General features: G+C 40.4%; 1 protein-coding gene across 2 annotated transcripts in view; it reads left to right on the top strand.

Annotated features, from left to right (window-relative positions):
• The window catches only part of SCN8A (sodium voltage-gated channel alpha subunit 8), a 196,648-nt gene that overhangs the window by 117,970 nt on the left and 58,840 nt on the right, over positions 1–19,838 (top strand). The window contains exons 8-12 of one of the 2 annotated variants that reach the window (XM_081592339.1): positions 306–369; positions 1,460–1,601; positions 3,145–3,351; positions 4,579–4,872; positions 16,510–16,905. In XM_081592339.1, the coding sequence (XP_081448465.1) occupies positions 306–369; positions 1,460–1,601; positions 3,145–3,351; positions 4,579–4,872; positions 16,510–16,905 (1,103 nt within the window). The remainder of the gene's footprint in view (positions 1–305; positions 370–1,459; positions 1,602–3,144; positions 3,352–4,578; positions 4,873–16,509; positions 16,906–19,838) is intronic. The other variant, XM_081592340.1, reaches the window with a different exon arrangement.

The raw sequence follows: 19,838 nt of genomic DNA, 5'->3' as shown, positions 1-19,838 counted from the left end.
TTTTAGGCCCTTTGATTCGAATACTAGAACGTGGCATATAGATCTGAAGTATTAATACAAGTAGACATTGGATGTCTGAAAACATTGCGTTAAAGCCCACATGGCAGCACTTTTCATTGTTAAATATATACAGGAAAATAGTTAATGAGAAGGAATTCTTATCAGGTTTCGCTGCTGTCAGAAAAGATTTATATGAGCTAAAATCGATAACTGTTTCTGCTGGGCTAGTTAGGAACAGTGTAACCTTATTCTCTCATTCTCTTAAATCTGCCTTATTCATTTCCTGCCTCTTCAAACTTTTCTAGCAAATTTCTACATAGTTCCTGGTATGCTGGAACCTTTGCTCTGTGGGAACAGTTCTGATGCTGGGTAAGTAGCTCACTTAATTTTATTCTCCTCCCATAAAATAATGTGTCAGACAAAAATGAACAATATTTTCATTTTCTTGGTGCTCATGTAGTGTGTCCAATAAATTGGTTGACTCAGATTTTCTTTCTGTTTTATATTTGTCCATCCAAAGTTGACATTTGACTAGTAGGTGAAGGTGGCTATTAGTCTTAAGCCTAAATCAAAGATATAAAAGGCTAAAGATAGGATCTATAACACCAGATATCTTGCCTGTTTCTTGTAGACTCCCCTCATTCTGTCTTAACACAATTAATAAGTTATCAAGTAAGGGCACTGTTTTCATGATAGGTTAGCACCCAAGGTTGACCCAAAATATGCCAGGCCTGACAGCATGTGGGAGGGAAAAGAGTTGCAATGTATTATCTTCCCTCCCACCTTTTTTTCATTGTGGCAAAATATATATAACATAAAATTTGGTCTCTTAACCATTTTTACATATATAGTTCAGTGATATTAACTAGAAGTCCATTTAATTTCTATACTGAAGTATTGATAGATACTAGAAATTACATTGGAATAAATATCAGGTGAGTCTTAAAGCAGAAGAACTATTATAACTGAGATCACTGAAATCCCAGTATGATGCAGTTTGTCCCAGTGAGTGTTAAGAGAATAGAGATGATTAAGAGAAATGTCTAGGCATTTGTCATTTAGGTTAGTAACTAAGTTAAATTTGGTTGAATTGCACATTGATATGAATCTAGGACAGTGATTCTCAAATTTTGGCATGCCTAAGAATCATCTGACATGCCCCTTAAAAATGCAAATTCATGGATCCCATATGCAGAGTTTTTATTCCTAGGTCTTGTCTAGGACATAGGTATCCGCATTTTTAAGGTGATTCTGATCCTAGTGTCCCCAGGACATCATTTTTTGAAAAATTCGCCTGGCTACTTTGTTTCTTTCCTCTTTTCTTTTTTAAAAATTCCTGTTTGTTGGCATAGCCTCTATAGATGGCTATTTATTATCTGCAAGGTCATAGAGATGACTTCCAGCTGATGACCGGGTAGGATTACGCTGAAAAGCCCGGTGCTTCCTTTTCTTTCCTCAGGCAATGTCCAGAGGGATACCAGTGTATGAAGGCAGGAAGGAACCCCAACTATGGTTACACGAGCTTTGACACTTTCAGCTGGGCCTTCTTGGCATTATTTCGCCTTATGACCCAGGACTACTGGGAAAACTTGTATCAATTAGTAAGTAATACCACGTTTTCTGGTGATGGAATTTACATAACAATATGGGGGGTTGGGGACATTCTGTGTAAGAGACCTTTGGTGAAGACATTATACAGAATCTTAGGGTGGTATTTCTCAGAGTCAGCTGGTTTACAAAATTAAGTGAATTCTCTCAGCTCTCGGCCCTGTTTCTTTAATGCTCATCATGTATATAGCTGTAGAGGCTCACAGACTTGAGAGCCTCTTGCCTGGCCTGGGAATCTGCTATCTCTGTCCTTCCTATTTCAGCAGACCATCTTCAGTATTTCTCCTTTTGGATGCTTGAGCTTAGGGCCTCTTTAAACATGTTGTGTAAGGCACTTTGCTAGACATTATAAAGATGAGTTTTTTTGTTTTTTTTTTAAAGATGAGATTTTATCCACAAGGATCTTGGAGCCTAAATATGTCAACATTTTGAGATTTATGACACAATTGTATTTGTTCAAGAACATTGTGACAATTTTTTTTTTTAAAGGTCACTGCCATTCTGTTGGCCTGCTTTGGTGACTCTGGACAAGTCATTTAATTTTGCAGGGTGTGATGGAGAAGTTAGTCTAGATGACTGCTGAAGGTCTTCCAATTTAGAAATTCTCTGATAATCCGTTGTTTTACATTTGACTGTAAGCCTTTGATAATGCTAGTTAGTTTGATAATAAGAATTGTGAACCCCTCAGGCATGAAGGAGAAACCCTTTAATTGAACTTTTTTTTTTCCAATGGAAGTTTCTTATTAGGAGTTCCTGGAATTCTTCCTTCCTGTTGTACAGCCTAGTATTCTCATGAAATATTTGTAACGGATGCCAAGTTCCATGAAATATTTGTGGCTGAGAAGAATAAAAGTGAAAACTAAGCGATAATGGGTCCTGTGTATATGCATATAACCTAAAACCCAGTTGTTCTATGATGTCTATTTGTTTGGTGCTAGTGAAAGGAATACTCTTAGGATCCTCTTTCCTTTTTCTCCCCTACCCCACCCCTGCATCCTTTACATTGTATCCCTCTTTAAAAACTCATCCTATTGCAAAAGGCTAAGGAAGGATGTCACTCAAGATAGGAACTTCTTATGAGTTGGGCCTGATTCCAAAGATGAGATTTGTCTGTAAATGCTCTTTGAAGGCCAGTATATAAATGACCTGAGATCTTGTTTTCATTTCTTCACACTTGTTTTAAAACCAGCTGACAAAGTCAAACGTAATTCTTAGCTCAGAGCAATTTTTCCTTTTAAAAAAGTAAGCATTTTTCTATGGAAGGAGTGTATTAGGAGTATTTGGAATGGAAGAGGATTTTTTTTTTGTCACAGTAAATAGGAGGTACTACTGACATTTCCTGTGAGTCTGGGATAGGGGAGGCCGTTTGGCAGCTGGGGATGCTGAGTGTCTGCAATGTGAAGAAGTTCCACACAACAAAGGATGGTCCTGTTCAAAGTGCAGTACTGCCTCTGCAGAGGAACATCAGCCCATGCGTTGTTTTCAGCCTGATTCGTTTGATGCAGGCAACTTAGGAAGTGGTCTTTGTCTTTACAGACCTTACGAGCAGCTGGGAAAACGTACATGATCTTCTTCGTCTTGGTCATCTTTGTGGGTTCTTTCTATCTGGTGAACTTGATCCTGGCTGTGGTAGCCATGGCTTATGAAGAGCAGAACCAGGCAACACTGGAGGAGGCAGAGCAGAAAGAGGCTGAATTCAAAGCAATGTTAGAGCAACTTAAGAAGCAACAGGAAGAAGCACAGGTTGGTGATCAACTCTTTACCATAATCCTTCCTGCCAGATTGTGGTAACTAAGGCCCCATCGGATTGCCACTCCAGTTGATCTTTTTAGGCATACTGTCTAATAGAAGTCATTGATCTGACTGAAATAACCCAAATAACAACTGCAGATGGTCAGTCCAATTATTACATTTGTCTTAATGGCCAAATCTCAACCGTTCAGGGCACAACTGCTGTGATAGCTGGAGAGAGGAAAAAAAAAGAAAAAGTGACCAGAGCAGTTTATATAATGCATCATGTAAGCATAGGTTTTTTTGTTGGGGGAAACATGAGGATCTCCTTCAGAGATTCTCTGTGTTCATAATGAGTCTTGAAAGGAAGATGCAAGTAAAATATTGAAGTAAAACTTAAAAAACAAACTTGTGATTCCGCTAACACCCTAACATCTTAGTTTTTTTACAAAAAATTGTGAAAGTATGGTGATATTTACAGGAAACTTGGAAAATACCTAACAAAGTTACATATAGTTGCACTGTACAATTATTTTTAAATAGATAAATTAAGATTTTTAGTTGGAGTTTCAACATCAAACTTTCAAAAATTAATAGAACAAATAGATAGGAAAGTAGAAAGATATAGTAGACCTGGAAAGCACTGTGAACTAATTCAACATAATTAAGGTTTATATAATTTTCACTCAACAGCAGGATTCAAATTCTATTCAAATTCCCATGGACTATAAACTGGGAGACATGGGACTGTATCCTGGGTCATAAACCAAAGTGCAAAAATTTCATGGTCTAAAGGTGTTGAAATCATACAGAGTCTGTTTTTTTTTATTACTGATAATACTTTACTTTTTAATTTTTATCCAAATATACATGTATTTGTTACATTGTTGGGGCCATAATATGTAGTATTGATTTTCAGAGTTGCCCAAAAAAAGATCATTTGGTATCAAGGTGGCAGCCAAGTTCTTGTCTGAGATACTAAACAGAGTAAGTCCCAAAGCTCTCACCGTGAAGTTCCGCTCTGATTATGCAGGGCTGTGCGCCACCATACCAATGTAGCTAGGAAATGGAGATACCAGGCCCCCACCACAGTGTCCTCTGACAGACTGGTTTCCCTTCCTCCGTTTTTCCCTGTCTTTGGGAAAGGAAGGAAGTGATCTCCACCACTCTCTTAGCTTTGTGTGGCTCCAGTTAATTGTTTCCGATCTGGTCTGTTGCTGTGAAATTTTACTTTCCTAGGCGGCGGCGATGGCCACTTCAGCAGGAACTGTCTCAGAAGATGCCATAGAGGAAGAAGGTGAAGAAGGGGCAGGCTCTCCCCGGAGCTCATCTGAAATCTCTAAACTGAGTTCCAAGAGTGCCAAAGAGAGACGGAACCGGAGAAAGAAGAAGAAGCAAAAGGAGCTCTCCGAAGGAGAGGAGAAAGGGGATCCTGAGAAGGTGTTCAAGTCAGAATCAGAAGATGGTATGAGAAGGAAGGGCTTTCGGCTCCCAGACAACAGAATAGGGAGGAAGTTTTCCATCATGAATCAGGTAAACTGTTTGTGCTGGGTCACAGAAGCCTAAGAAATTCTAGGTTTCCTAATCTTACTTGATTCTCCTATTCCCCTTCAGGTTTACATTTTCCAGTCCCATCCCTGCATCCTCAGGCCACCTCCACACTCCACTTTGTTTTCCTCTAGGAAAAAGTGTTACTTGCATATAAAGGCTGCCTGTGCTCTAATACCACCCTCCCTTCTCTGCTCTAAATCTCACCCAGGACAACCTGGTCACCTTTGGCAAACTTACTGCAGCAGGAAAGTCTGTGTCACTCCAGCAAGCCTTGTATTCTAAAACACAGGTCCCCAGCCTCTGGGACCTAATGCCTGATGATCTGAGGTGGAGCTGATGTAATAACAATAGAAATAAAGTATACAGTAAATGTAAAATGCTTGAATCATCCTGAAACCCACCCCTACCCCTATCTGTGGAAAATTGTCTTGCATGATACTGGTCCCTGGTGCCAAAAATGTTGGAGACTGCTGCTCTAAAACATCACGAAGAACTTTTCTTGGGGTCTGAACTTCAGAATTTAGATCAGATACCTTTGTTTAAGAGTTGTATATAATTTTAGGTTTAAAAAAAAGTCATGAAACTCTTTAGGTCACCTTATTTGAGTGTGGCAAGTTGTGGTAATTAATTATTCTAGATTTATAATGTCATGCTGATAAATTAGCCTATGGTAGATTACAAACCTCCAGTTTTACCCAACTTTGATAAATTGGGAAGCTAAAAGAGAGAGAAGGGAGAGGACTTATGGATAATTATTGAGCATTGTGTTACTATACATTTCATTATATAATAGATATTTTTGGACTTCAAAGAACGCCACCAAAATCCAATTCTTAAGCTACTTAATACCGCATTTTAAAGAAAGTTTGTAAGGTATAGAATAGATCGCAGTTCCTGATTATGGCAGTGCAGCCAGAGTCTTTTCTTGTTTCCCAGAGATGATTCATGGTGCCTCTCCCTTACCTCCCTCACCTCCCAGTTCAGTCCTTTGCTAGTCCAGTTCGTTTTATCACAGCAGAATCTTTCATGTCCACCCTCTTCTTTTTGTTCCTATTAATCCTACTTTAGTTCAGACTTTATGTTACTTTGTTCTACTGAAGTTATCCAGTACAGCTTCATTCCCTCTGGTCTGTCTCTCTCTCTTTCATGTTTTATCTACTGTCAGCCAATCACTTCCTAAAACATATCTCTGGTTATTCATTACCAAGCATTTATAGAGTGCCTACCATGTATCAAGGATTGTGCTAGGTCCTAGAGATTGAAAGGTGGTTAGAACACCATGTCTGCCCTAGGAAGCTTACAATATAGTGGGGTAGCTAGATAACACTAAAAAAATTATTTTCGTGATACCATTGATGGTATTTTACCATAGTTGAAATACACAGAGGTGTTTTAGAAGGCACAAATCTATCTCAGCCTGGAGGTTCAGCAAAGATTTTCTGGGGAAGATCGATAAGGATAAACAGGGGTTAGTCAGGTAATGAGCGTGTGTGTTGGTGAGGGAGCAGGAAGACAGAAGAAAGAACATTTCAGGTTTGGAAGAAAAGTATGTTCCAGTTTGGACATCCCAAGTATGAATTATTTGTTGGGAAACCAATTTAGACACATGGATAGTCAAACGATAGCTCAGGGAAGAGGTCTTGAGCTAAGAGATAGTGGCTGAAACCAAGAGACTGGCTGAGACAACTTGGAGAGATTGTGTCAGGTGAAAGGACAGTGACATGCAACATGACACTGATGTTCATGGGCTTCGGAGATGGACCTCATAGAGGAAAACAAGTGAATATTGGTCATGAGGGCTGCTAAGAGAACCAAGAGTGCATGAGGGCTGGAGAGCACAAGGGTGGGAGAGGGAGGGAAGCGATCAGTGGATTGAAGCTTAACAGAGATGCATCATGAGATCAGAACTGGAAATGTCTATTAGATTTGACAGTAGAAGTCCTTAAGAACTTGAAAGACAGATTTCAGTCCAGGGTAAGGGTGGATGCCATAATGAATGGGAAGAGACTTCCCATTCAAACTTTTTTAAAGAATGTGGGTGAAAATAAGCATTTTTATAATCTATTATGTGGGGAGACCCAGAAGAAGGAGAGACGGAAGTAGAAAATGGAGTAGAGTAGAATAGAAAAGGCAATGGCAACCCACTCCAGTACTCTTGCCTGGAGAATCCCATGGACGGAGGAGCCTGGTAGGCTGCAATCCATGGGGTCGCGAAGAGTTGGACATGACTGAGCGACTTCACTTTCACTTTTCACTTTCATGCATTGGAGAAGGAAATGGCAACCCACTCCAGCGTTCTTGCCTGGAGAATCCCAGGGACAGTGAAGCCTGGTGGGCTGCCGTCTGTGGGATCGCACAGAGTCGGACACGACTGAAGCGACTTAGCAGCAGCAGCAGCAGCAGAATAGAAAAGAAAATAGAACAGTCTTGGGAGATGTGAGAATAGATGTAGTCTTGAACAGGAAAGGGGCACCTTGTCCTCCCCCCCAAAAAAAACACATAGGGCAATAAGGGTGTGTGTGTGTGTGTGTGTGTGTGTGGATAAGTTTGTAGATGGGGAGTAGGAAATGGAGAAAGATGACCCCTGACAGTGTCATTTTCAATAATGCAGGAAATTTAAAATCTTATCGAAGGGAATGAGAGGTTGAGTCAGGAGGTTGAAGAAAATAGTGACAGCTTAAAGAAGAGTTGGAGAGGGAATTCCCCCTATCAGGTTCAGTGTGTTTGCTAAAGAAGTCCCAACCCTTCAGCATGGAATTCACAGCACCCTGCTTCCCAGGACTCGGCTCCCCTTTTATGGTCTCCAGTCCCTATGCCCCATCAAGCACCCTGTACTTACACCAGAGAGAACTGTTAGATGCTTCTCATACATGATGCTTCTTTTCTACTCTCTGTTTTGCTCCAGAAACAGCCTCTCTAAGAAGCCCTGTTTTTTCCATTTCTGAATGTCCACATTATACTTAATCTTCACATCCTTCTCCCAAGAAACCTTCCCTGACCCTCCCTCATCCTACACCCAGTTAGAAATTATCATTTCATCTTCCCATTATGTTTTATATGTCCCTCTTTGTGTGTTGCTTTTTACTCTATGTGGTTTTATATTTACTAATGTTCATATCCTCTCCTCTCTCACATAAAGTCCTAAAATTAAGGCCTACTTCTGTGTACATTCAGACATTTGTTGGAAAAATGAATGAAGTACTTTTGTAAAACTGATTTAACCCCTTCTGGAACTTCTTTATGGCCTGGAACCATCTCTGTCTCACCTTTCTCCTAGTTCAGCCTCTTTTGAGGGAAATTGTGATTGTAGCTTTGTTGTAATCCAGCCCTTGCCTTGAGAGCCATCCTAAGCTTGTTAATAAATACCTTAGTGCCGTTAACACTTCGCTATTGAATGGGCTCTGATTAATCTATAGGCTTCAGCACACAGTTGCACTGATTGCCCCCTAGCTCAACAAATAAAGCTGGGCTTCTGAGATGTTCTGCTTTGCATGAAAATGGTCACTTCTCATTGCCCCACGGCAGGGGGGGGGGGGGCGGGACCGTGGATTCCTTGAGGCCACAGCTGACTGCCAAGACTTCCTTAGAAACTGCATGGTAGTGATATTCTTTGTCCTAGGACTCTCCTGCAGTTTCTCTGATTTTATCTGGAAAAATGGTTGAGGAAACTGAGGCCTAGAGAGATAAACTCTTTTATCTAAGGTTATATAGCTAGTAGGTGTTGGAGTCAAGATTTGAACCAGGTCCTTCTGACTATAAGCCTTGTACCGCGGCCTCTAGCCATCCCCTCCCCACTCACCTCCACACACACATGGTCATCTGTTGGGCTGGCTTAACAGTGGAGGTGACTGGTTTTCCCACCACACGGTTCAGGTGAAGAACATCGGTGGCCTGTACTGCAGATCAGCTGAGAGTGGTTTTTTTTTTTTTTTTTTAATTTTGCTGGAGTACAGTTGATTTCCAGTGTTAGTTTGAGATCCTCTTGAGACATAAAATTATTGCTGTGTTTTTAGGGTTTAGGTGAATTTATAAAGTCCCTTTTTGCAAAGTATTTTAATTATTTGGCTGCAGCAGTTCTCAGACATTTTGGTCTTCATATCTTTAAAAATTATTGAGGACCCCGAAGAGATTTTTTAATTTATTGTTTTAGAAATAATAATTGAGAAATTTTATAATGTTCATTTACTGATTTATTGAAAAAATGGTAGTGATAAACCTACTATGTTTAACACAAATCATACATATTTTTGAAAAAATTAACTTTTCCAGATCAAAAAAATTTAATAGAAAAAAATGGTACTGTTTACGTCTTTGCAAATCTCTTTAATCTGTGGTTTAATGGGAGATGGCTGGAATAGCATACCTGCATTTAGTCTGTTGCAATATTCCTTTTGGTTGAAGTATTTAAAGAAAATCTGTTTTCATACAGAAAAAGGAGGAATATTTTAACAACCTTTTCAGATAATTGTGAATATTCTTCTTTGATGCTATTCCAAAATTGGATAACGGTAGGTTTCTAAATGGTTAGTTGCAATGTGGAAGCTGAAACTATATCAATAACTTGGTACTGTTACATTAAAATCCTTTGTTGTATTTTACACCGTAGATATTTAATTCTTGAATGATTTGTAGCATCCTACATTGATCATTTGGGAAATACTGCTTCACTGAGTTATGCAGCTCTTCCAAGTACTAACACAGAATATTAAAAAATCACATACATTCTCGCTCAAGCTCATAAGAAAAGTCTTTAAATTCTGGGAAACTGTCAGGCTTGCAGTCTGTACCTCTGAGAAATGAGAGTGATAAAGGCAGACATCTTCTTAATATTATTATGAAGTAGTTTAATCTTGTGACCCACCCCCCGTAAAAAGGGCACAAGGACCTAGGAGGTCCCAGACCACATTTTAAGAACCACTGTTGTATTGGAAAGAAAAAGTGAAATGAAGAAAAGATGAACTATGGCATGGAAATAGGACATTTAAATCATCAGTTTCTTAAATTCCAAACATCTTAGTCATTGTTAAGCTTCATTCCAGTGGACAGCTGACATGGATGCCCTGAAATTCCCAGTTAATTTTTCTGTGTAATCTGAGGCCATGCCCTCAAATCAAGAACATCTCAGAGCTATTCTCCCAAGCAGAAACTTAGATCTAAAGTAATATTTTTAGTTAGCTGTGATGTGACTGCCTGAAAAGGACCAGAAGCTTCTTCCTGGTTTGTTGACAGGAGAGATTTTGAAAACAGGACCCATCTCATAAACTAGCTGAATCCCAGGAGTTAATAGAGCCACAGGTCCCGAGTCATCAATGAAACCCTTCAATCCAGGAAAATTAAGATTGGGAAGGAGCCAGGGTGGCTACTCTGAGGATGTGTCTCCTTAGGGAATTGGCCAGATCAGGGTTGGATACAAGAGCTACAAGGAGAAATGGGACAAGTTCATCTTTTCCCTTCTATGTTGATTGCAGTGGACTCTTTTACCAAGAATGGAACAAAGAATTAAAGAATAATAGATACACTGTTTACTTTTAGATTGTATTTTTTTCAGGATCCTGATTCCTGAGTGTCCCTGGGTCACCGAATTTGTCATTATCTTTCCATCACTTCCTATCACTTTCCTATCAGTTAAGAATAGTCAGGTATTATTATATACTATATGAGGTCTAATATAGTATATAATATTTCCTCATACAGTCCATAGTATTTTCTACTAGGCTGTAGCTTTTGAGAGGGCAGGGACCATGTTATATATCTTATTCACCACTGTATCCGTATCACTTAGCACACAATAAGTATTTGATGATCTTTTGTCAAATAAAAATCAGACCGCTTTCCTAACATGTAGACCTAATATACTAGGCAGTGTCAGCACCTAACATTTTGCTAATAAAAATCACGGATCCAGTGCACGGGTGCTTGCTGTGAGAAGGGAGGCAGATTTTATTTTCTGTATTTTATGATGCTTTGACATGCTAGGAGCCTTGCTGGGTGGAGAGAGCTGCCCCTCCCAGTGCTAGTTTAATTCCTGGAGATAGCGAACAACTTGCCCTTTGATGTGCAGATTAACCAATCCAAGACCTTTATCCCCAGCCTCCTTTCATCTAATTCACACACCAGCCAATATTTCCCCAGCCCTAAATCCACTGTGTGGATCACAGCAAACTGGAAAATTCTGAAAGAGATGGGAATACCAGACCACCTGACCTGCCTCCTGAGAAATCTGTATGCAGGTCAAGAAGCAACAATTAGAACTGGGCGTGGAACAACAGACTGGTTCCAAGTAGGAAAAGGAGTATGTCAAGGCTGTATATTGTCATCCTGGTTATTTAACTTACATGCAGAGTACATCATGCAAAAGGCCGGGCTGGATGAAGCACAAGCTGGAATCAAGATTGCTGGGAGAAATATCAATAACCTCAGATAGGGAGATGACACCACCCTTATGGCAGAAAGTGAAGAAGAACTAAAGAGCCTCTTGATGAAAGTGAAAGAGGAGAGTGAAAAAGTTGGCTTAAAGCTCAACATTCAGAAAACTGAGATCATGGCATCCAGTCCCATCACTTCATGGCAAATAGATGGGAAAATAACGGAAACAGTGAGGGTCTTTATCTTTGGGGCTCCAAAATCACTGCAGATGGTGACCGCAGCCATGAAATTAAAAGGCACTTGCTCCTTGGAAGAAAAGCTATGACCAACCTAGACAGCATATTAAAAAGCAGAGACATTAGTTTGCCAACAAAAGTCGGTCTAGTCAAAGCTATGGTTTTTCCAGTAGTCGTGTATGGATGTGAGATTTGGACTATAGAGAAAGCTGAGCACCGAAGAATTGATGCTTTTGAACTGTGGTGTTGGAGAAGACTCTTGAGAGTCCCTTGGACTGCAAGGAGGTCCAACCAGTCCATCCTAAAGGAAATCAGTCCTGAATATTCATTGGAAGGACTGATGCTGAAGCTGAAACTCCAATACTTTGGCCACCTGAAGAACTGACTCATTGGAAAAGCCCCTGATGCTGGAAAAGATTGAAGGCAGGAGAAGAAGGGGACGACAGAGGATAGATAGTTGGATGGCATCACCAACTCGATGGACACGAGTTTGGGTAAACTCTGGGAGCTGGTGATGGACAGGGAGGCCGGGCTTGCTGCAGTCCATGGGGTCGCAAGGAGTTGGACACGACTGAGCAACTGAACTGAAATCACTCCAGAGCCAGAACTTACAGGACCATTTCTATAGCCCAAAGCCTGTCTGAAATTATTCAAACTGTCCAATTTTAAACTTGTTCCAGTGTGCCTGCTCTGCTTCACCATCCCTATCTGAGGAAACCACAGCAAAGGCTCTGGGCCCGGCTTACCATACCTGATTAAAACAAAATCATAGGTACATTCCAAGACACTTGTAAGTCTTCTGGCCAGTGACATTGTTTAGAGAAGTGCTTCTCAACCTATCTGTAGTGAAGATCAGTTTTTATTTTTCCCAATTCTTCATGAACTGATAGATACTCTTATAAAATATAATAACAGTAAATTTCTAGAGAAAATTGTCCCATTCTTGGTGTTGTGAAAATGCCTAATTGCTATTAAAATTTCTAAATGCTTCTCTCAGCTTTTTACTGTCTCATTGCAAACCAGTAATGGATCATATACTAGCAGTGATCTGTAAATGGCACTTTGAGAACTGGTTGAAGAGAATGAATCAGTGAGGGTGCCCAAACATATATGTGAGATGAGGAATAGCAAGCGATAAGCTAGAGGAGGCACTGATCTGCCAACCCAACAGCATGAAGAAGGAAGTAAAAAAGTTGGCCATATGTTATTTATTTATTTTTGGTCATTTTGGGTCTTCGACACCACATGTGGGCTTGCTCTAGTTGCGATGAGCAGGGACTACTCTTCCTTGCAGTGGGCAGGCTTCTTGTGGTGGCTTCTCTTGTTGCAGAGCACAAGCTCTAGGGTGCACAGGCTCAGTAGTTGTGGCACTCAGGCTGAGTTGCCCACAAAGAACTTCCACAGTGGAATCATTTTAAAAGAAGGTTAAGGCCTAAACTCTAAGGGAAACATCTTACATAGTTAAAAGTTACTTTGAAATTTCTTTAGAGTCATAATTGGGGAAACTAATTATCTCAGGGTAGCAAGGAGGGTTATCTGAGGTCAGCTGTTTGTCAGGTTTTGTTCTCTTAGAGCAACTGTCCTCAAACTGGGATTGTATCCTTTCAGGGGACTTGAAGATTTTTCAAGCACAGTTTTAAGGAACTTGATTTTCAGATCTTTAAGTTACATATCCTATACCTAGGGTGAATCCTGTGATCTAAAGTCACACCATTTCTCCTTTTCCATTTTTCTTTTCACAGTCAGCCTTCTCCCACTTTACAAAAGGAGGGCGTGCCTTTCTGTCATCCCAAATCCTGAAGATCTTTGGGGTGCCAGACAAAGGGACAGTTCAAAATATTAGTGTCTACAGAGTTTTCTTTAAGCTGTTGTTGTTCAATCATTCAGTCATGTCCGACTCTTTGCGACACCATGGACTGCAGCATGCCAGGCTTCCCTGTCCTTCACTATTTCCCAGAGTTTGCTCAGATTCATGTCCATTGAGTCGGTGATGCTGTCTAACAATCTCATCCTCTGCCACCCCTTCTCCTGTTGCCTTCAACCTTTCCCAGCATCAGAATCTTCCAGTGAGTCAGCTCTTCACATCAGGTAACCAAAATATTGAAGCTTCAGCTTTAGCATCAGTCCTTCCAATGAATATTCCGGGTTGATTTCCTTTAGGATTGATTGGTTTGATCTTGCAGTCCAAGGGACTCTCAAGAGTCTTCTCCAGCACCACAATTCAAAAGCATCAATTCTTCAGTGCTCAGCCTTCTTTATGGTCCAACTCTCACATCCCTACATGACTACTGGGAAAAAAACCATAGCTCTGGCTATATGAACCTTTATCAGCAAAGTCATGTCTCTGGTTTTTAATAAGCTGTCTGGTTTGTCATAGCTTTCCTTCCAAGGAGCAAGTGTCTTTTAATTTCATGGCTACAATCACTGTCAGCAGTGGTTTTAGAGCCCAAGAAAATATAATCTGTCACTGTTTCCACTTTTTCCCCTTCTCTTTGCCAAAAAGTGATGGGGCTGGATACCATGATCTTAGTTTTTTTAATGTTGAGTTTTAAGCTAGTTTTTTCACCCTTCTCTTTCATGCTCATCAAGAGGCTCTTTAGTTCCTCTTTGTTTCTGCCGTTAGAGTGGTATCATCTGCATATCTGAGGTTGTTGATATTTTCCTGTCAGTCTTGAATCTAGCTTGTGATTCATCCAGCCCAGCATTTCGTATGATATACCCTGCACAGAAGTTAAATAAGCAGAGTGACAATATACATCCATGTCAGTATACACCCTTGACAATATACTCCTTTCCCAATTTTGAAGTAGTCCATTGTTCCACGTCCAGTCCTAACTGTTGCTTCTTGACCTGCATACAGGTTTCTCAGGAGATAGGTAAGATGGTCTGATTCCCATCTCTTTAAAAATTTTCCACAGTTTGTTGTGATCCACACGGTCAAAGGCTTTAGCATAGTCTCTTAGTAAAGCAGAAGTAGATGTTTTTCTGGAATTCTCTTGCTTTCTCTATGATCCAACGAATGTTGGCAATTTGATCTCTGGTTCCTCTGCCTTTTTTAAACCCAGCTTGTACGTCTGGAAGTTCTTGGCTCACATACTGTTGAAATCTAGCTTGAAGGATTTTGTGCATAACCTTGCTAGCATGTGAAATAAGTGTATTTGTATGGTAGTTTGAACATTCTTTGGCATTTCTTTAATCTGGGAAACTTAAATCCATTGTAAGGCTTTCTGAATTTACCTCTCTTACATACTTCTAATAAGAATGAAATATAGAATTATAATCAGGGGCATTCAGATGTTTTAAGTTCAGGAGCAGGATGGAAATCACTGGGATACATAGTCATACATTCATTTAAAATGAAAAATGAGGTCGTACTTTTTCCAGTGAAAATAAGCCTGATTTGGCCAATTGCTTTGATAGTGGGGACTGGCTTTACTAATTAGATCATATAGTGGGCATTTTTTAAATTAAATGAGCTAAATCTGTGGCTTTAAAGTTGTAATGAAAACATCTCTAAAGCATGTGGTAAGATCATTTTATTACACAATTAATGTTGGCATTGATGTAGAGAAATTGACAATGCTTTGATTATTCTAACCTTTTCTATTAGGTCAAGTAAAGTTCCTTTAAAAGAATAACCCCTTTAAGAGGTACTGATATAATTATTAGTAAATAATAAATAAAGCCTTTTTGATACCATCAGAAATCAGGAAATGGAACATTCTAACAACTGGGTAACAAGTCCCTTGGGAGGTTGGGTGGTTTTCAATTCTTTGCTTTCAACAATATTGAAAGAGGACTTGATTTAATTGTCAGCTGATAGATCATTAAGATAAATTTTGCTGATAGCTTGCTATGTAATTTTGGCATATAACTTGGAAGAAGTTCAAAGAATTGAGTAACATTACTATAACAGTGTTCTTCTGTTCCAAGATACCATTTATATGAATAAGGTTTCTCAGCACTGAAAATCTAATCTTAGAAAGGGAAGGGGGGCTTCTGTTGAGCCGTGTATGATTCTAATAATAAGTTATACTATCTACAAGTATTTAAACACCAAAACACCAATTGGGGGAAAGAAAAGCTCATTCATCTCATTGAGATACATTTTAATAAAAAAAAATTTAAGCTTAGTAATTACTTATAAAACAGAATATTTGTGATCAGTTGTATTAATGAGAATTGTAATAAAAGCACAATCCAGGAGAATTTTTTAAATTTCTTGGAGGCTCATGGTCATGGGAAATTGGTTTTAAGTACAGTTTACACTTTCTTGTTGCAGAAAAGTATTGAAATCAGGGGTCGATGCGATGCATTAAAGCATAAAGATACACATTAGCACAAAATTCTCTAGGGAATGTGGAATGGAAGTATGAGCTGAAAGAGAAAAATGAAAATTTTCTAAGTGATAGATATGAGTTTGACTTGAAAATGTCAATTCTGGAAACTTACAAATAGTTAAACTTCTGATGAAAAAAAAAGTTGAAAAAAAATGGAGTAGAAGGGGACAGATACCATGTTCAGCAGAACTGAAAAACCACTATTGGCATAGTTCTTAACCTGCATTGAAAGAGTAGTAAGTGACTGGGCACTTCTAAATCTCTCCTTTTGCCAAGTGTGGCACAGAAGCTAACCTGGTAGCACACTCCACTTGAGCTCATAGTAATGAAAAATAGACACCCAGTGTCTGTTTCCCAGTGGATTTGCTACACAGAGCATGAAAACATCGTTTCATTGCCTAGGTGAACAGCGCATAGAACTTGTGAATGGTTAACAGGTCAAAGACAGGTGTACCTCAAGGTTATGGGGCAAGGAGAAGTGAGTGGTGATGGGTGTTGAAGGGCGGTAGAAATTCAACATCCGAAAGTGCTTTCTGGAAACACCTGTGTTCTGATTAATAGGAATGCAAGGATGAGGCCAGACTGGGGAAGCTAACAGCCTTTGTTCAGCTTCTATGGGGTCCCTTCCTGTCTCATGCCTGCCTCTCTTGTCTTTCTCTCTCCTCCTGCCCCTACAGTCACTCCTCAGCATTCCGGGCTCCCCATTCCTCTCCCGCCACAACAGCAAGAGCAGCATCTTCAGCTTCAGGGGGCCCGGGCGGTTCCGGGACCCGGGCTCGGAGAATGAGTTTGCGGACGACGAGCACAGCACGGTGGAGGAGAGCGAGGGCCGCCGGGACTCGCTCTTCATCCCCATCCGGGCGCGCGAGCGCCGCAGCAGCTACAGCGGCTACAGCGGCTACAGCCAGGGCAGCCGCTCGTCGCGCATCTTCCCCAGCCTGCGGCGCAGCGTCAAGCGCAACAGCACAGTGGACTGCAACGGCGTGGTGTCCCTCATCGGCGGCCCCGGCTCCCACATCAGCGGGCGTCTCCTGCCAGAGGTGAAAATAGATAAGGCAGCTACTGATGACAGTGTAAGGAAGAAAACCGGTAGACCGCGGCTAGGCATGGCAGTCTCTCCCGCTCCCTTCCTCTCTTCTCTCCTTTGCTCCGCCCATCCCACTCCGTCCCATTTGCTCTCCAGCTCCTGTCTGGACTCACAGTCTCTACCGCCTTCCGCTTCTGTTTTCTCCCTTCTGATTTGTTTGTATTTCTTTCTTCGGCCCTCCTCCTTCACTCACTCTCTTTTCTCTTGTACTTTATTCCTTGCTCCATTCCCCATCCCCACCCCACCCTCATCTTCCTTTCTTGTTTCTGACTCTTGCCCTTCCCCCATCAACCCTTTATTTTATCGATTTTTCTTTCTCTCCATCTTTGCACGTTTCTGTCTGCCTCTCTCCCCCACCCCACCCCCACCTGCTTTGACTGAATGCCTCTGGCCAGCGGATCCTGCCCAGATGGAATGAGAAGGGCCTCTGCCATCACCAATGACCAAGTCTAAGCGGGGTTTGAAACTACCATTGCTTCTCTTCCCTCACGTCCTGCCTCCTCGTAGGGAAACAGCTTGGAATTTAAAGCTCTTATCTTTCTATTAAAAAAAAGTTCAAACATATCTTTGAACAATTTTCTTAGTCTCCTCTACAAGAATGAGATGTGATTTTTCCAAAGAGGCATGTGCATGTGTAATGCTGAGGGTAGAAAGTGGGCACTGAGAGAGCCAGGCAAAGAAAGATGAAGGAAACTGGTGGGGAGCTGGACCTAGACATTTAATAAGGGAATTGAGATAAATCAAAGGAGGGGAAGGTAGGTGGTTGGGGCAAGAACACATGGTACCTGAGGGAGGAAGGAACAGGAAAGGGAAAGATGAATTTTAAATGTGATCAAATGTCAGGCTCTGGAGAAGTGGCATATAATAGCTTCACTTCACAAAATCACTCGGCTAGCGGTTAGGATAATGGCACCCCTCTTTGGGAAAAGCCATCTCTTAACATTTCTTTAGATTCTAAGCTGTTTATACCTTTTTTCAAGCTTTAAATTCTTATAACCTTAATGATCCTGATCTTCCTACCTCCGATTCCTTAACTTTCCTCAGTCCCTCCTTAGCTGGTCTGAGCTTCTTAAGACAGCATGTCGGTCCGTTTTGTTCTAACACTTCAGTGTCCTCTAACACAGCATGAAGACAGCCAACCCTTTAATTAGCATGATGCATGTGTGGAGGAAAACTGGACGATCGAGGGTGGAATTATTCAGAATGACCTGTTATTTAACACTTAGGACAGTTGTTGACTGTCCTAAATTCAAAAGACAGTCAGGATGTTTGATGTTGTCCTTTCTCTTCCTACCCTTTTATTTAAAAGCAAAATATTTTCCCCCTTACATTTAGATGGTTCTTTACAAGCTACAGTTTACTTCTACATGCCTTATTTGTTCTAAGTAAAAATCCCATAAGGCTGATAAGGTGGAGCTGATATTCCTGTTTTTGAGATGGGGAAACAGGCTCAGTGAATTTGTACTCCTTGGGGTTACACAACTCATCATTGACAAACCTTTCAGAAACCTGAGTCTTCGATTTCTCAGTTAATTTTGGTGTCTTCTCTACCTGGTCACATGACCGTCGCTCTTCTTGAGAACTGTTTGTTTCCGATCAGGTGTAATAGGAACAATAATAATAACAAATATGATTCCAAAGTCCCCTGCTAAACCAGATAGTTGGCCAAAATATATGTTATGAATGACTATCTTTACTTTAAATATAACTTTTGATTTTCACTAATTCTATGTCTAGATATAAATTTTGGGCTCCACAATTAGATAGAAAATGATATTCTCTGAAAAAATAAGAGATGAAATCAATGGAGAATGACAGGTGGATCAGCATGGACAGTACAGTTGGGACAGTTCAAATGTTGAGAACCAAAGTAAAATTTGATATCCTACCAGTTTTAAAAAATATTTGAGTCAAATAATATATCTTGCTTTTTCTTTGAAGAGAAAGTATTAGAAAAGGTGTCCAGGAAGAAGGAGCTTGAACTTCAGCTTAAAGGCAGATAAGCAGGTTTGCAGGTTTTGTTTTTGTTTTTTTAGCAGCTTCTGTTATATTGTGTGGGAGAAAAATGAGAGAGGCAGCTGAGCAGATGGCTGTGGAATGTAAGGCTGTCTGCACTGCCTTACCCTGTGGCCGATGGAAAGCTACCTTTGGGATTTTGGGGGGTCCTGCATGCTCAGCACCCTGTAAGCATTTAGGAGATTTCTTTGCAGTGGTCCTGAGTGATGATACTGACAGACGTGAGCATTCCCAAGGTCAGGAGCTCAGATCCCAAAGTGGCAGGAAGATGAGGAAGGCAGGACTGTATTCTCAAGGGCTTTATAACTAGGAAAAACTGTTTTGTTGGAAGCCATAGGGAAGCACCTCCTAGTAGTTAATAGTGTGGAAAAATACCTAAGTTACACGAATAAGCTAAAAAGACCAAAACAAAAACAGAATACATATAATTTGTGTGGTATATCATCTATGTAAAGACAAACTGCATAGGGAACAGGATGACTGACTACAAGTTCACAGTGTTGGGAGGGGAAATTACTAGCAATTTTTTTTTTCATTTCTTACACTTTGTTGTTCTTTCTAATTTGCTACAGTGGGCCTAATCCTTATAGCTACCATATATTGAGTTCTGACTACACTATGCTCAGCAGTTTATACATATGTTCTTATTTAACCTCCTCATTCGGTAGGTAGTTTTATCCAATTAACAGAGATTGGTAACTTGTGGAAATGGTACCAAGGTTTTTCTGATGCCAAGAGACCTTCCTGACTGCTTATTTTGAAAGTAAGAAAACAGTCATTTATCTTAGAAGGAATTAATATATTCATGATGTTACATGCAGCCTGGGCCAAATGAGCAATTATTATACCCTTTGAGCTAGAAGATAGTGATTCTCACTGTCAAAACATTTAGGATGCATCTGC

This window comes from Giraffa tippelskirchi, chromosome 4, assembly GCF_054371585.1.
Source record: "Giraffa tippelskirchi isolate mGirTip1 chromosome 4, T2T-mGirTip1v1.2.pri, whole genome shotgun sequence".
Classification (NCBI taxonomy): Eukaryota; Metazoa; Chordata; class Mammalia; order Artiodactyla; family Giraffidae; genus Giraffa; species Giraffa tippelskirchi.
The sequence above is the reverse complement of the archived record's forward strand: the minus strand, read 5'-3'. Positions and strand labels throughout refer to the sequence as shown.